Source organism: Lactuca saligna, chromosome 3, assembly GCF_052625555.1.
Source record: "Lactuca saligna cultivar CGN05327 chromosome 3, ASM5262555v1, whole genome shotgun sequence".
Classification (NCBI taxonomy): domain Eukaryota; kingdom Viridiplantae; phylum Streptophyta; class Magnoliopsida; order Asterales; family Asteraceae; genus Lactuca; species Lactuca saligna.
The window spans coordinates 27,860,543-27,874,431 of NC_136419.1; the positions used below are offsets into that span (position 1 = coordinate 27,860,543).

Sequence of the window (13,889 nt, forward strand, 5' to 3'; positions counted from 1 at the left end):
GACGTTTGGTCCACCTCTTCTGCTGCAGAGACTTGCAGATGTGGTCCGCAGACTGCAGACGTTTTGGCTTCAGAAAAACAAACAACACCTATGTCTCGTTGGAACTCACTCTTGGTTTGGATTCACTAAAAGCTCTTACATGCAAAATCATCAACAATGAGAAATCATGTAGAAAATCAACAAATATTTATATCATTTGCATTTAATACGTTTAGGTTCTTCGCATCAGATGCGATAGATCTTCTTAATAGAATACAACGGATCATGCATAGTAATGTTGTATCTCCTAAATCTATGGATGAAGTCTTTAAAAGAATTAGCTTTACAATACAAAAAAGCTTAGCGGCACAGCTTGTTGTCCGTTTATCATCTCACTCGTTGTATCATAATAATTAAATTAATGAAATTGCTTATTTGGCACAAAAAAATCACTAAAAACTAGTCACTTAAACATGGGATACAAATTATGTGTAAGATGATAATGAACTGTCTTTAGAGACACTAAAACTAAAACGATGTTTGTCATTACATTTCAAAACTATTTTTTAGACTTTTGGCTTTCTCAAAAAGCCAAAAATTTTAAAAAAAAATGTTTGACAATTTCAAAAGTTCTTTTAAAATGATTTTTTAGTGAGGAGAAAAAAAACGCTTTTAATGATCTTTTTGATTTTTGACTTTTATCCCCTTAAAAGATAATTCAAACAATCACAAGTCAAAAAATCATTTTGTCAAACAACTTTTTACGTTTTTAGGTTAAAAAGCAATCCGAAACACCCCCTAACTTATATGTTGAGGGTAGATCTTTCTCTTCACCTAAAGCTTTAACAACACTTAAACAATATAAAAGATTTGTACAACCTACACAACATATTCAAGTTGAACTTGCTCTTTGATAAATCAAGTTGGTTTAAAACCAACAATCATGTATCAAGATTATATAATTGGAGGACTAAAATAGACCTTTTCCTTTCAAAGATTTGATCTCAAATAGTCAAATATCTACTTTTCTATCATTCCTGCTACAAAAATGGCTTAAATGTAGAGAGAATATCATGTAAAATGTTATGTGATGTCAAACCTCAAAGAGTCTTATATAAACTTGGTTAACCGAGTTCTTAATCCAGAATCTACCGAGATTTGTGAAATTAAATCTAAGGCTTGCATTTGATACTTGATGGTCTTATAAGTTCATAAATCACTTTGGTTGCACATCGATCCGGTTTCAATGAGTAAAACCTTCTACAAATTTAATTTCTTTTTACTTTTAATCACTGAACTTATTTTGTCTACTTTTAAGTAAATAAACTTTACATAATCGTTTTATTGTAGTCCTTTTAACCCGTATTTTAGGTAATAACTCGTAAATATAAAAAAAGTGTTATAAATAGCCAACAAACTATCTAATTTGTCTAATTTTAATCACTCAACACATTTTTATCCATTTTTAGATAAAATAATTCATTTTAACTTTTCAATCCTTTTCATTTTATAAAAACTTTTTATAATATGTAACTCTTTTTTTAAATTTAATCTCCTTCATAGTAATCATGTGATAAAATTGAAGAGATCAATTCAAGATATTTTACTTGAATATTCAAGATTCTGGATGGTATTAATCTTTTCCATCACTTTTAATTTATTTGTCCTATCAGTATCACATCGATTTTTTTTATCTTCTTTTATTTTCATTCATTTCATTCCACGACATATGGAAGCTTATATTTTTTATTTTCTTCCAACCAATCTAATTTTTTATTTTTAAATAAATACAAACTAATTAAAATCATACAAAATTAATTAACAAAAAATATTAAAATCAATAAAAACTAATCAGAAACATACAAAAATAATTCCGTACAAGTCTTAATGCATGATATACAAGTGACAAAGGCATGAGAGAGAGAGGAAGCATTTTACATATCCTATTATAGAAATAGGATTGTAAACGAACTGACCATTCAGTGAATAGTTCCTTAATCGTTCGGCGGAAAATTCGTTTATATTCGTTGATTTAATAAATAAACGAACATTAACATAAATTCATATTCGTTTGGTTAAACGAACGAACATGATGTTCTCACTCGTTTATTTCTGTTCGTGAACGTTCGTTTATATTCGTTCATTTAAGTTTATTTATATTTATATATGTTTAATTGTTTTTTATTACATTACTTTATCATATGTTTTTTATGTTTATATAGGTTCAATTGTATTTATTTATCTTTATTTGTTTATGTTCGTTCGTTTAGCATTTCACGAACATGAACAACATAGGAATGATATTCATAAAAGTAACGAAATAAAGGTACCGAAATTGTGTTCATAAAGGTACCGAAATTACAAGACACAATTAGAATTTTAATGAAAATTATGATTTGGATCACGTGTTTCTTTATCACCTTAACAAAATATTATTGGTGTTAATCAAAATCAGAAAAACTCAAATCGACGAATTTACTTCTTTGCATTTCATACAATTGAAGACCGAAGAATTCCTTCATTAATATTGTGATAACTAAGTTATAAAAAGTTCAATACTATGGATTTGCTGAAGACTAGGGTTTTCCAAATCTATCATTTCAAACTGAATGAAAATGAGTAAATGTAATGCTGCATTAACATATAGCATGTTTCTTCTCCATTTCATATCGAAGAAGATTGAAGAAACTATAGGTTGAAAATGAGTAAACGTAATGCTGCATCAACATATAGAATGTTTCTTCTCCATTTCATACCGAATAAATATCACCGCAAGGAAAATTAAAAAGCACAGACTGAAGAATGTAGGTCGACGATCAATTTAGCAGTTCTTCATCATCTAGGTTTACATCCATGCTGCTTCATTGTAAGATTGATGTTTCAACAAGAACCCTAAATCCTAAAGTGAAAACTATAATACTACAATGAATGAAGATCGAGAAACATTTCACTGACGCTTCTTCTCAATCATCTTGGTTTAATCAAAATTTCATCGACGTTTTTTTCAAGTTAAGGATCACAAACGATTAAAAAAATAAAAACATACGTAATTTCCTCATTGTCTCCGGTTTAATCCGTTAAAAATTAAATACATAGACCAAAAAAAACTTTAACAAATTATTAAGTCTGAATAAAAAACCAGGATTAATGAATCAATATATAACATTTGTCTATATTTAACACCAATTTTTAATTAAATTAGGGTTTTCAAAAAGAATTTTAAATTTTTAATAAACAGATATCATTATCTGAATTCGATCTAGTGAAAAGGGTTATGCCTAGAGCAAATAGGCCGCCAGCGACCTGCAGCTGAATGCTGATGCAATGCACAGTAAATCAAACTCATTTTACTATTTTATTTTAATAAAATATGCAAGGAATTTAATTATATTTCTCAATCATCACCACCGCCGCCGCCGTCACTGGCAGCGCCGCCGTTACTATCATCGGAATTCACATCTTCTACAACCAAAGTATTATTACTATTATTACAACATTCGCTTTCTGTCACACTCGATTCATGATCCGATGACGTTATGATACTTCGTCCTACGATCGGTAATGGTTCAGTCAGTGTCCGGCCATCTCGCGGCGGAGCGAACACCACAGGCATGTAATCCTCCGCCTCGCATGGAAACCTTGAGTTCTTGAAGTGCTCCTTCAATGCCTCCACGCCCTGAAAATCAATGTGCGAGTTGTGTTACTGTTTATTTAAAAGGAAGGATTGAGAAACTGATTTAAATCGAACCTGCAATCTAGCATATGAAACTTCGCAGATCTTCTTGGAGTTGAAAACCTCCCAGTTTTGATGGTGAAACGCCTTGTATAGCCTCCATGTTGCCTCCGGCGACGTCATGTTCACGAATCCATATCCCACATTGCATTTGTTCCTGCACCAATTTTTTTCCATCAGTTATACGATCTATGGTTACCTATTATAAATGAAAATTAATAAATTTGTAAATTAGGCGCATACATGAAATCAATAGGGAGGTAGACGAAGTCATAGGAGGATGGTGGCTGCTCTCCGCTGCTTCCACCATCGCCGCCGGTTATCTGCTCGTTGCAGTGAATGCAGTGGTTATCCAGCATATTTAGCAACAGTTTCTGACTGCACCCATATTCATGAATACAAAATTGAAATCTTCGCTTCCAGATAAATCATAAATGGACTCGAGAAAACAAATTAATAAAAGAAAGAATTAAACCTGTATTTATTAGGGATGTTCTTGATCATAACTGTAGTTCTTGAATCTGAAAAGCTTGATTCAGAAATAATCCCATCTTCCTTGATCAAAAACCTTGGATCATACTTCTCTCTCGTTTGTCGAGAACCCTTCCGTTGCTTGCTCCAAACACCACCGCCACTTGCTGATTGCTCCGGTAACTTCTTTCCTGTCTTCTTCAACGAACTACGATACCAGTCCACGACGTTACCGTTTCCACCAAGCTCGCTCATGCCTTTCGAACTCCTTGAGTTATTATGCGATGATGCCGGTGGCGATGGTGGCGGAGGTGGAGGACGATAAGCAGCCGACTCAGCTGGGAATTTACGTGCAAGGATGATCGGCTGTGGTCGAGGGGAGGTAATGGGGTTTAATCGGAAGTGTTTGGGACTGTTTTTGTGACCACCGGGACGGCTGAACTCGACGACCACCGTCTTGCCGTCGATTTCTTTGCCGTTCATTTTCATAAGGGCCTTGGCTGCATCCCTGGTGTCGTAGAACTCCACAAACCTCTGGTTCTTCTTCGATGGCGTCCCTCTAATTTCCTTCACGCTTCCTTTAAATTTCATAAACCAAAAAAAGTCAAAATAATTTGATTCGTGTAGAAATAAAAGCTAATCGATGTGTCGAACGAAGAACAAGAAAATGCCAAAAGTTAGAACAAAAATATCAACATCATCAAGATTGATCTCAAATTGACTAGGAAAGCGACCTATCACAACAATATCACGAAATTATGTCGTCCCAAGAAACTGGAATTGATTATACATACATGATAAATCACATAATTAATTTTTTATTTTAGTTTATTAGATTACCATAAGCTTCGAAAATTTCCTTGAGTGTTCCGGCGGCGATATCGGGGTCCAAGTTAAAAATAACGATTGTGCCTTGGTTATATCCATCAGGGAGTCCGGCGGAGACAGGGAAAGTGAACTGTGCCCAGACGGCGCGACCAGCGATGAGTCCAGGCGCCGGCGGAGGGAGTGGAGGACATAAAAAAGTGTTACGATGGTATTCATACGACGGAGCCGAATTGTTAAACGTGAGTGCATCGAAGTGTTTCCGTAGACGACACTGTTGTTGCATGTGTTGCTCCTGAATCTCGTGAAGCGCTTCCGTGGATTGTCGGAGGTCGTAAAAATGAACGGTGACGACCCCGTCTCTAACTTTCTCCATTTGTACGGCTCTGACGTCTCCAAACACCTCCAGTTCTCGCCTGACAATCGACTCGCTCACATCGGCAGGGACGGAGCTAAGGAGGAGCGTACGCGTTGGGGTGATTGATGGTGGTGGGAGTGTTGGAGCGAGAGACGGTGGCTTTGGTGAAACGTAAACGGGCGGCGGCAGTGGCGGAAGAGGAAGTGGAGCGCTGTAGAAGTTGTAAGGGTATGGGTATGAGTAGTATGTATGAGGTGGAGGTAAAGACAAAGGGTATGTCGGTCGGAATTCTTGAGCAGTTGGGTCTAAGGTGACCGGAAAACGATCAAAACGAGTGTCTTCCATGGCAGGTTGTGTCCAGACGCCGGAACGTGGAAAGACGGAGGAAGGTGAAAAAGAGTGTCTTGCGAAGATGAATTCAGTACCCCATAGCTGTTTGATTCTCTCTCTAGATTGGAGTTCCTAGGGTTTATGCGATAACTGTGCGTGAGTGTGTCTGTGTGTATTAGTAGGTCTGGTTCTCTAGAAAGGAACAAAAGGGAGGTTTGAGTTTTTCCATATGCATTATATAAGTGGAAATGTTTCTCCAAAAGTATAAAGTAGTCAAGCCTTTGTTTAATAACAACAAACAAATAAACTTTAGACTAACTTACATGTTTGGGCTCTTAGGTTTGATGTTTATAACATCTTTGGTTTTTAGAGTAACTTACATTAATGGCCCCTTAGGTTTGATGTTAATATTATCTTTGGTACAGATATCGGGAATGGTACCAGTTTTCGATACTAGTACCGGTACCGATGGTACCGAATCACGAATATCATGATTTTGGAGTACCAAGTATCATCCTATATTTTTAAATTCGGTACGTTTTGGTACCGTTATTGGTATGGGATCGGAATTTGGTACAAACTGTTCATCTCTATCTCAAACTAAATTATATGGTTTGTTCTCTATTTCTTCATATTTTTTGGTTGTTACCGTCACTAACTCTCATGAACTATGAACATGAGTGTAACACCCCAAAATAAAGCCAAAATTTTATTTTTCAAATTCATAAGGTTTACAAAAAAAAAAAAAAAAAAAAAAAAGTTTCAAAAATCACAATCATATATCAAAGTATGTCAAAATCATAAAATCATATAAAAGTTCAGGATGATGTGCACGAACAGACATTCGCCTTGTTCCTGTCCTTTGAAGTACCTGAAACCTTAGAATCAAATTTTAAGTCAAAGCTTGGTGACCCCCACCCCCTCTAAAAAAAGTCTCACACAATAAAACATATACAAACATGCATGATGGGTCTATAGTCATCAATTAGATTGCTCTTGGGTCCACAATCATCGGACTGGATTACCCTGTCATCGACCCAATCAGTCATCGGACTAGAATGCCTTGGTTTATTGACTTATACACATAACAGTAAAGCCTCAACCCAGATCGCATTATGTCGGCATATGCAACAAATAAAACATATAACCGCAAACAAATTATCATGCAGATCTAACAGATCACTACAACATACCAATATCTTATATACTAGGATACATAACTTAATGGGTCGGTATTGGTGCTTTCGACCCACAAGTATAACGAGGAAAACTCAATTCACAGTCTGAAAATTAATTGAACATATCACTTATCCAATTATTGCCTCTACAGATCACTTATACAAATAATAAGGACCTAATCTCTAATTATTATTTAAATTTCCCAAAATGCCCTTAAGTCAAACTTTGTGAAGTCTATGGTCAAAGGTCAAAAGTCAAAAGTCAAAATATCAACCAGACTGAGTACGTCATGCGTACTCCGTCTCTCTGCATGGCGTAGAGAATTCCACCCCAGATTACGGGACTCCATCATGACGTACTCCGTCTCTCTGCATGGCGTAGAGAATTCCACCCCAGATTACGGGACTCCATCCCAGCACGTGTTGTGTACTACTAGGTACACCCTGCATACATGATCATACCCTACTTTCCTCATTAACTGCATATTCCTTTAAGCCCTTACATCCAAGTCTCCTATCTAACCCCAAATAACCTCTTAAGTCATAAAGTTTCCAACTTTATGACTTTGCATGACTAGAAAGTCTCCAAATATAAAATCCCTAACATATCATAAGATTTTAAGCCCCAATACTCATGCATAGATGAAAGGAAAAGTATCAAGATCACATTTTTATGACTCCATGCACTTCAAAACATCTGAAAACGCTACTCATAAGGCCTGTAGTATCTCATACTCAACTAGACCAATATTATGGGACCAAAATACACAAAACTTAAGAACTAACAAGGTCTAGTGAAGCATTCATCAAGTTTAGAACTTTATACCTTCTAAAGGTTGCTTGAGAGGTGCAAATCTTAAATCTACAATGCTTAAAGTTTTCCAAGTGCACTCCAATGATCTTCTTCCTTTAAAGAATAACACAAAACATTTCAAAAGCTCAGAAACTCTCAAATGAATATTAGGGTTTGCAAGGGGTCATTTGGGAGGATGTAAATTAGGCTCAAAACCCCGGATTTAGGGTTTACATATATGCCAAGTACACCATGCATACCCACTAAGTACACCCTACATATCCATTGAGTACGCCCGACGTATTCATAAACACCTGTGTCATTCATTAAGGGCTTATGCCCTGCGTACGACCCAAGTACGCAAGGCGTAAGGACCGTTTTTGCAATAACTAAATACTTTATGTTAAGAATGGTAATACATGATTGGCTAGGTGTTACAATTCTACCTCGCTTGAATTAGACTTCACCCTTGGAGTTCGATGTTGCAAATAAATCTAGGTCATGCTCCTGCATCTTTGCCTCAGGTTCCCTAGTCCATTCGAAACCCTTTTGATGTTGTCGTTGAACCTTGACCAATGGTACCACCTTGTTGCACAAGGCCTTTGTCTTCCTATCCAAGATAGCCATTGGTCTCTCAACATAGTTCAGACGCTCATCAACATGTATATCGTCCAAAGGAACCACTTCTTAATCATCAACTACATAGTTTCGTAGTTGAGAAACATGTAAGGTGTTGTGAATCTAACTAAGATCCCCAAGTACGTTCAAACAATACACCAATTTTCCTACCCTATCCATCACTCAAAATGTTGGTGATTTGTTATCAACAATGGCACTTAAGTGTAATATGATTAATTTGTTGACCAAAAATGATCTTGATATTTAACAAGTAAGGGAGGTGTGGAGTGCACACGTGTTTAAGTTTGATCCAGTTTTCAAAGTACATTTTCGTTTATAGGAGAAGCCCCTGAACAAATAGGGGTTTGGGGGCAGTGACCCTAGGAGCAGGGTCCAAGGGACTGAGCCCTTAGTTGGGGTCGAGCTGCCAGGTCAGCACGAAATTTTTTATAGAGGTTTTTGTTGCTATATTAAAAATGCATCAGACATCCGGTTTTTCAGAGAATTAACCCTTGGTTTTACCCCTCATCCAAATACCCATTTTTTATGTCAATTTTTGGTAGTTTTATGATAGTATGAAACTGTCATATGACAGTTTTTTAGACAGAGACCATAAATCAATTTTTGGTCACATTTTCTGGTACATTCGAAATCCATAACAATCACATTCTATGTTCTTACTCTCATATTTTGAATCTTATCCGATTAAAGATTATGAGTACTACCCAAATACTTAATCTGAAAGTGATATCACAATTCTCAGAATTTCCAAACCTTTCTATACCCCAAATTTCTAACAAAGATTAAAGTATTTTTGTGATCATGTCATGTGGTGATTCTGTGAAGGACATGACAAGCAAGTTTGATAAGTTGGTGAAGTTTGAAGGCCAAGAATTTTGTAGATGGCAGAAGAAGATGAAGTTCCTCTTAACCACTATGAAGGTGGTGAATGTTCTGAGTACACTCATGCAAGAACTTGTTGAAGATGAAACTTTGGAGGCAACAAGGAGGTGATAAAAGTGGGAGAATGATAACTACATATGTCGTGGTAATATTCCCAATGGTATGTTTGACTCTCTTTTTGATATCTATCAAAATGGTGAATTTGCAAAAGATCTATGGGAATCTCTTGAATCTAAGTACATAGTTGAAGATGCTTCTAGAAAGAATTTTATGGTTGGTAATTTTATGGGTTAAAATATGGTCGACTCCAGGTCTTTCTCTTGAATAAAAGTACATAAATGAAGATGCTTATAGTAAGAAGTTTCTGGTTGGTAACCATATGGGTTATAAGATGGTTGACTCTACCTCTTAAAATTTCCAAGCCTTTTTATTCCCTAAATTTCTAACATGAAACGGGATGATAAATTGAGGCCCCAACTTGTGTGACAACTGGCAAATTTGAGTCGAGCAAAATCTAAAATGTATTATGTATAAGTAATATCACATAGTAATGTTTTTGCAATAAATCATTTATAGCCAAAAGGCATCATTTGTATAAGTATTTATATATGTTGAAACCCATCTTTGTAAATGAAACTTTGAGAGCCAATCATATTAAAACAAGTCAACATAAGTCAAAAGATTAAAACCACAAAAACTTTGGGATTTCGGTTGGCACAAGACCGAAATCACATGTGATTTCAGTTGAACCAAGACCGAAATCACCATATTGATTTCGGTTTGTGCCAAGACCAAATTACAAAGTGATTTCAGTTGGTGTTGGCCGAAATCACCTTTGATTTTGGTTAAATCTTGTCCGAAATCTCATGGATAATTGTATATTTTGTGCCACTTGATTGGTGGATTATTTTCCCAATGTGATAATTACACATACCAATGTAAATGTCACTTCATTACCTCTTATCCTCTTATATAAACATGAATAAGGACTCCTGCAACATATTCACAGTTAACATATTTCACAAATTCTCTCAAGATCAAATTCCTAACATCTTCCAATCTTCATACACTCTCCATATTCATCATCAAACTTCCCCAGAAAGCTACACCTTAAGTTGACTCTTAAGAAGCATTGTAAGTTTCCTTGTTTAATTAAGTGTTTTTATTAACACTTTCACCTTAAGTTGACTCTCAAGATCAAATTCCTAACATCTTCCAATCTTCATACACTCTCCATATTCATCATCAAACTTCCCCAGAAAGCTACACCTTAAGTTGACTCTTAAGAAGCATTGTAAGTTTCCTTGTTTAATTAAGTGTTTTTATTAACACTTTCATGTTAGTTCAACTAACTTACACACATTATTATGATTTAAAAACTATTAGGTTTTAAGTGCTATAACTTGAATATCATCACCCTTACTTCGTTATCAAACTACAAACGCACATAAGGTGACTTCATACCCTTACATTTTTCAAGATTTTTTCTATGTTTTAGGTGGGGAATAAAGTAACACAAAAGAAAATTTATGTTAAAACACAAACATTCAAATACGTTTAATTATTGTTTTTACGAAAAGTGATACGTGAAATGGCTTTACTACCAACCTCGTATTCTTTTACATACAAAGTTTTGATAAAAACATAGAGATATGAAAAATGAGTACAACATACACTACGTTATTCTTATATACATACATATATATATATATATATGGAATTCAAATTATTCACTACATTAAACTATCTAAATATAGTTTGCGAAACCTTACCATCTTTGTAACCCATTGAGCAAATGGTGTAATTATATAAAGTACTTGTATAACTGTTTTTACATCATTTTCTATATTATCCTGGAAAAAGTCGGATAATTACATATACAAACGTTTTTCATTACAAAAACACGTACTCTCCTTGAATAAATTTGTGAGGCATTGTCTTCATCGTACCTACCGAGGTATACACGAAAGTCCTGTTTTATAACCAGAATTTCCTATAAGAGAGCGTGATGCTTGTGTATAGATCTATACGGGTGATATGTGCATAATTAGTTAATTATTTAGCATATATTCTTAGTTATTTTTAATTAATTATGTGAGTAATGTGGACAAAAGGTACTTAAAATGTTGTGAATTTTGTTTTCAGTCCAGAAGATATGCTTGGAAGTAAAAGGGAGCAAGGGGAAGCAATTGAAGATCAAAGAGTGAAAAAGACCATCTACTCGGCGAGTAGACGACTCTACTCGGCGAGTACACGAGGATGTTCCAGAAGATAGCTACGATTCCTGATTCAAGACGGATAACTATGCACCTACTCGGCGAGTTGGTTCTGCTACTCGCCGAGTACACCCTGTTTTGGGATATCTATAAAAGACGAATCCTTATCTAATGGGATAACATTCCTAGCGATTTTTGAAGGTTAAGCTGCGACTAAGAGCCCTAGAAGGCGCAAAGGAACCCTAAGCTTCAATCTTTTGAAGAATTCAAGCAATTAGGTTAATTCTACCACTTAGATTTAGGAATTGAATATGTTTGCTTTAGTAAACCTTGTTTTTATGTTTGTTTCTACTGCAATTATGAACTAAATTCGTTTTTGTTTCTGTTTGAGGAATACCAAAGAACTCCTATGGTTTAATTATTAGTTTTTGCTTGATTGTCTATTGGTGATATATTAAATTAAGTTTGTTAAAGAACCTTATGTATTAATCACTACTATTTTCTGTTAATTGGAAGACAATTAGGTTGCATGAACATCTCTTAATTGTTAACCTCATATGTCTGTGTGAACACTAAACCATATGCTTAGAAGTAATGATTATGAAACTAAGATTAATAAGAAAATAGGAAGATTAATGTGTGAGCTTGTTTGAGAAACCATCAAACAAAAGGTCAATTGAATTAATAACTGAATTGACCATTACAAATCTTATTTAATCCAAATCATTAATCTAGGGAATTAATTAGTTTAAACACTTGATCACCGCTTAAATTAGTTAATTGTCTAAGGGTTAGGAGTAATGAACATGAACCTAACTATTATAATTGGTAACCAATAGCAATTAATCTACCATAAATATAAATAACCATAGGAGTGAATTGGTTGAACCTAAATAGAAACATCTTTATCAAATTTGGTGAATAGTTGTTGCTTTAGTTAATTAGTTAATTTAGTGTGCCTAAGTTTACAGTCTTGCAAAACTAGAGAAAACCCTTTACTTTTATTAGTTGTTGAGTTAAAATTAGTTATTAGTTTAATTTTCCGTTCCCTGAGTTCGACACCTTACTTACTAATCTATACCACTAAAAGACAGGTTCACTGCCTTTGTGTGTTCAATTTATTAATTAAAAGTAGGGATAAAACAAGTGCATTTTACACACATCAAGTTTTTGGCGCCGTTGCCGGGGAACGGTTCTAAAAAATTAATCTAATTCCTAATTTTTTCGATCCTTTTTGTGAGTTTACTTGCATAGATTTCATTTATTGCAATTTAGTAATTAGTAATTAGGTTTTAGTATCTGTTTTAGTTTAGTATTAAATTTAGAATTTTTTTTAAAATACCACTGATACTCGCCGAGTGCAATCGCACCTACTCGGCGAGTAGCAATTTATTTAGCAGTAAATTTTAATATTTTTTAGTACATTTTTTTTGTTCTTTTTACGCTTTTATTCTATGTATTTCAGGACTTTCATGACCAGAGGATCAAACACACCACTGGTACCCCCGTTTGAAGATCCCGAATCCGCATTGAAAAGGAACAAAGGAAAGGACGTGGAGAGTTCAAGTACACCAAAGAAATCACCTTTGTCCAACTTGAAGACCGTTTTTGGGAAAAAGAAGAGCAGTAAATCAGGAGCTTCTAGCGCTTCTTTGATAATCGAGGAACCAATTCAAGAAGATATCGGGTACGAAACCGAGGAAGAAGAGGAGGCAACGTACGAGCAAGAAACCGAGTCGGAGGAAGAGTTAGCGTTCACAATGGCTAACATTGATGAAATCCCCATGGGAGAATGGAAGAAGAGGATGCACGACGACAATGGCCTGGGACTCGTGCAACCTGCAATTCCCACGACTGCTACCTTCGAGCTAAAAGGTCATATCCTAGCTTCACTCAAAGAAATACCTTTCTATGGGAAAGATCATGAAGATGCCTACAAGCATTTGGATGAAGTCAATGATGTAGCTGATTACTTCAATATTCCAAATGTAACCCGCAAAACTCAACTACTTCGTATGCTTCCGGTAACCTTCAAGGGTGCTGCTAAAGACTGGCTCAAGTCACTTCCCCCCGGATCAATCACTACTTGGGCCAAGATGAAGGAAGAATTCATTGATCACTTTTGCCCACCTTCCAAGATAGCCAAGCTGAAGAAGGCCATTGCAAACTTTGAACAACAAGCTGGAGAGTCGCTATATGAAGCATGGGAGAGGTACAAGAGTATGCTAAGAAACTGCCCACACCATGATCTAAACAGCCAGCAAGAAGTCTCCATCTTCTGTGATGGAGTCAATGTCACAACCCGGCAATTACTAGACTCGCAAGGCCAAGCCGCCCCCGGTGATTAAAGAATTGATTGAAGAATTCTCTAAACACTCTAGAGAATATCATAACCCTAGACATGATGTCACTAGGGGAGTCGCTTATGCTGCTACTGAAGACTTATCCGCGGTCATGGCTATGCTAAAAACCATGGATAGGAGAA

The 13,889-nt window shown here is 35.5% G+C and overlaps 1 protein-coding gene and 1 non-coding gene across 2 annotated transcripts; both read right to left on the bottom strand.

Moving 5' to 3' along the window:
- Nucleotides 1-3,311: 3,311 nt before the first annotated feature.
- On the bottom strand, nt 3,312-5,980 carry TEL2 (terminal EAR1-like 2). Its single transcript, XM_078983461.1, has 5 exons — nt 5,024-5,980; nt 4,188-4,761; nt 3,956-4,090; nt 3,728-3,869; nt 3,312-3,655 (listed from the first exon to the last, which is right to left on the bottom strand). The coding sequence occupies exons 1-5, from the start codon at nt 5,709-5,711 to the stop codon at nt 3,374-3,376; spliced, it is 1,821 nt and encodes a 606-aa protein (XP_078839587.1). The 5' UTR covers nt 5,712-5,980; the 3' UTR covers nt 3,312-3,373.
- Nucleotides 5,981-13,548: 7,568 nt separating this feature from the next.
- On the bottom strand, nt 13,549-13,655 carry LOC145038198 (small nucleolar RNA R71). Its single transcript, XR_013679260.1, has one exon. It is a non-coding gene; the product is annotated as a small nucleolar RNA R71 (small nucleolar RNA).
- Between the last annotated feature and the right edge of the window lie 234 nt (nt 13,656-13,889).

Coding starts and splice junctions, on each gene's coding strand:
- TEL2 (XM_078983461.1), bottom strand. CDS start 5,711: ATGGAAGACACTCGTTTTGATCGTTTTCCGGTCACCTTAGACCCAACT. Junction 4,762..5,023: donor GGAAATTTTCGAAGCTTATG/GTAATCTAATAA, acceptor TGAAATTTAAAG/GAAGCGTGAAGGAAATTAGA. Junction 3,656..3,727: donor TTTCATATGCTAGATTGCAG/GTTCGATTTAAA, acceptor ATTGATTTTCAG/GGCGTGGAGGCATTGAAGGA.